At 54.1% G+C, this 2,116-nt stretch overlaps 1 protein-coding gene across 1 annotated transcript; it reads right to left on the reverse strand.

Moving 5' to 3' along the window:
- Positions 1 to 1,009: 1,009 nt before the first annotated feature.
- LOC124695607 lies at positions 1,010 to 2,116 on the reverse strand. Its single transcript, XM_047228434.1, has 2 exons — positions 1,487 to 2,116; positions 1,010 to 1,114 (listed from the first exon to the last, which is right to left on the reverse strand). The coding sequence occupies exons 1-2, from the start codon at positions 2,114 to 2,116 to the stop codon at positions 1,010 to 1,012; spliced, it is 735 nt and encodes a 244-aa protein (XP_047084390.1).

The raw sequence follows: 2,116 nt of genomic DNA on the forward strand, positions 1-2,116 counted from the left end.
GCAAGCATCTAGTGTGAAGAGTTTAGCAGCCCCGAGTGTGAATCTGAGGTATGTGCTATTTGTCCCCAGCCTCTATTCAAGAGTTCGATTGTTCCAATTTGCTTGAAATTCCTGTCTCCATTTCTTGGGACCAAATGGAGCACAAGATGTTATGGAAATTGAGCAACCAAGTGCTATTTTACATAAGTGTGGTAGAAAATGAAGTCACAATGAAATATTTGGATCATATATCCAAGAAATAATCCTAAATACCTAGACAAAAGATTGTGTGTGATAGAGCAAATTTAGTGTCCAATGGAGCAATTTCGATATTCGACCGAGTGAGCAATTTTGGTGCATGGCAAACCAATTTTAGTGTCATCAAAGCAACTTTGGTGTCCAAGTGCACAGAAGGGGGAAAAAGCAGGCAACGCATGCAATAATCCGCCATGTCTTTTTTTTTCCAAACGATCCAAAAAGGATCGAATTTTCATTATCATCAGATAACGAAAACACAACAGTTCAAAGCACTCTCAGGGGAGGATCGCCGCCTAATGCTAGCGTTCAGGCGAAAGACTAGAGCAAGTTTTAAGGAATTACAGGACATAACACCCCTGCCTAAAGCATAAGGGATAACAGTCAGGGTAAACGAAAAGCAGCTAGCTAACAAGAGGCTAGACAACATCTTCAAAAGCATCACGGCCACCAGGGGGGGGAAACTTTTTCAGTGATTCCCATCAAGACTTTCTGTCATCAGGGCTCCTATTCTCCAGACGAAGGCAATAATCCGCCATGTCTGTTAGCATATTCCTCTTCTTCTGCTAGACGCGCACGGCCATGGGTCAGTGCGAGCCTCCACCACACGGGGGTGTGCTGCGGGCACCAGGAGCAGCCGCCGCACGCGGACACCGGAAGAGCCCGGGACGAGGAGCTCTGGTTGCCACTTGCCAGCCACAGGCGCACTGGATTGGAGCTCAGGCAGCTCGCTGAGCAGAGGCGTGTGCGGCGGCTCGTGGCGTGACGTGCGGCGCTAATTGGGAACGGGCGGCGGTGCGGGCTCGATATCGGCCACGAACGCCGCCGCTGAGGCGCTGACTATGGCCGCCACATCCGCACTAGCCCACAGCCCCCGCCGCTGGAATCGCAGGGGCAGAGCAGAGCAGCCTCACACGGTACCGCCAGGAACCACGTTGGATTTCACAAGAGATCGGTTACATAAGCTCACGCGAAACAAATGAAATGGGAGCATTTGACTGAAGCCACGTCAGGTACCTTAATTTTCACATTGCTCTGATCTCAATCTGATTACAACGACTTAATTAAGACTAGCAACTGAATCCTAGTAGTAGGGCAGGATCGAACAGCAAACTGACTCAGACTCCTACAGTACTACTAAACCTTGCAACTAACACCCGGCCGGACGCTCAACTACTAGAAGTCTATAAGCTCGCAAACTTTGCAGCCGACCACGCATGCTGCATCACCAAGTGTTGTTGGATTACTCTACCTGCCTCCCTCGTTTCAGGGGCCGAGAATCATCCGAGGAGCAACTCCCTTGCCCGTCTGTTGCATGCTTAATGCGCCGATCAATTTCTCGCATCCTGTCCGACACCACCTGTCGCCGAGCGATCTTCCAGATTTCGTTCATAGGCACATTGGGAGCTAGCTCGTGGACCTTCCGTGCCACCTCCGGCGGGAAGCCATAGTACTCCATCATGGCGTCGGAGAGCTTTCCGGCGGCGACCAGGGCCTGTAGGAGCGCGAGGTTCTCCAGGAAGGGCTTGCCCGCGTCGAACCGGAACGCGTTGGCCTTGGTACTGTTGGACATATCCCACATGTCCAGCTCGTAGGTGCGCGCCAAGGCGCGCCAGAGGGCACGGGCGGTGGCGTGGTGAGCGTACACCGGGAGGAGGCGGTCGGAGAGCGTGGCGAGGATGTGGCCGCGGCACAGCGCGTTGTCGCGCGGATGCAGTTCCTCGCCGGAGGGACGCTTCTTGCGCAGCGCGTGCTCCAGGCCGAGGGTGTGGAGGCGGAGCAGCATCGACTCCTTCCAGCGGAGGTATCCGCTCTCTCCGTCCAGCGGCGCGACGGGGAGCAGAGGCAGGTCGGGCTTGAGGTTGACGGCCGGCGACGACAT

Source organism: Lolium rigidum, chromosome 3 (genome assembly GCF_022539505.1).
Source record: "Lolium rigidum isolate FL_2022 chromosome 3, APGP_CSIRO_Lrig_0.1, whole genome shotgun sequence".
NCBI classification, from domain to species: Eukaryota; Viridiplantae; Streptophyta; class Magnoliopsida; order Poales; family Poaceae; genus Lolium; species Lolium rigidum.

Coding starts and splice junctions, on each gene's coding strand:
- LOC124695607 (XM_047228434.1), bottom strand. CDS start 2,116: ATGTCGTCGCCGGCCGTCAACCTCAAGCCCGACCTGCCTCTGCTCCCC. Junction 1,115..1,486: donor CCCTGAAACGAGGGAGGCAG/GTAGAGTAATCC, acceptor CTGCGATTCCAG/CGGCGGGGGCTGTGGGCTAG.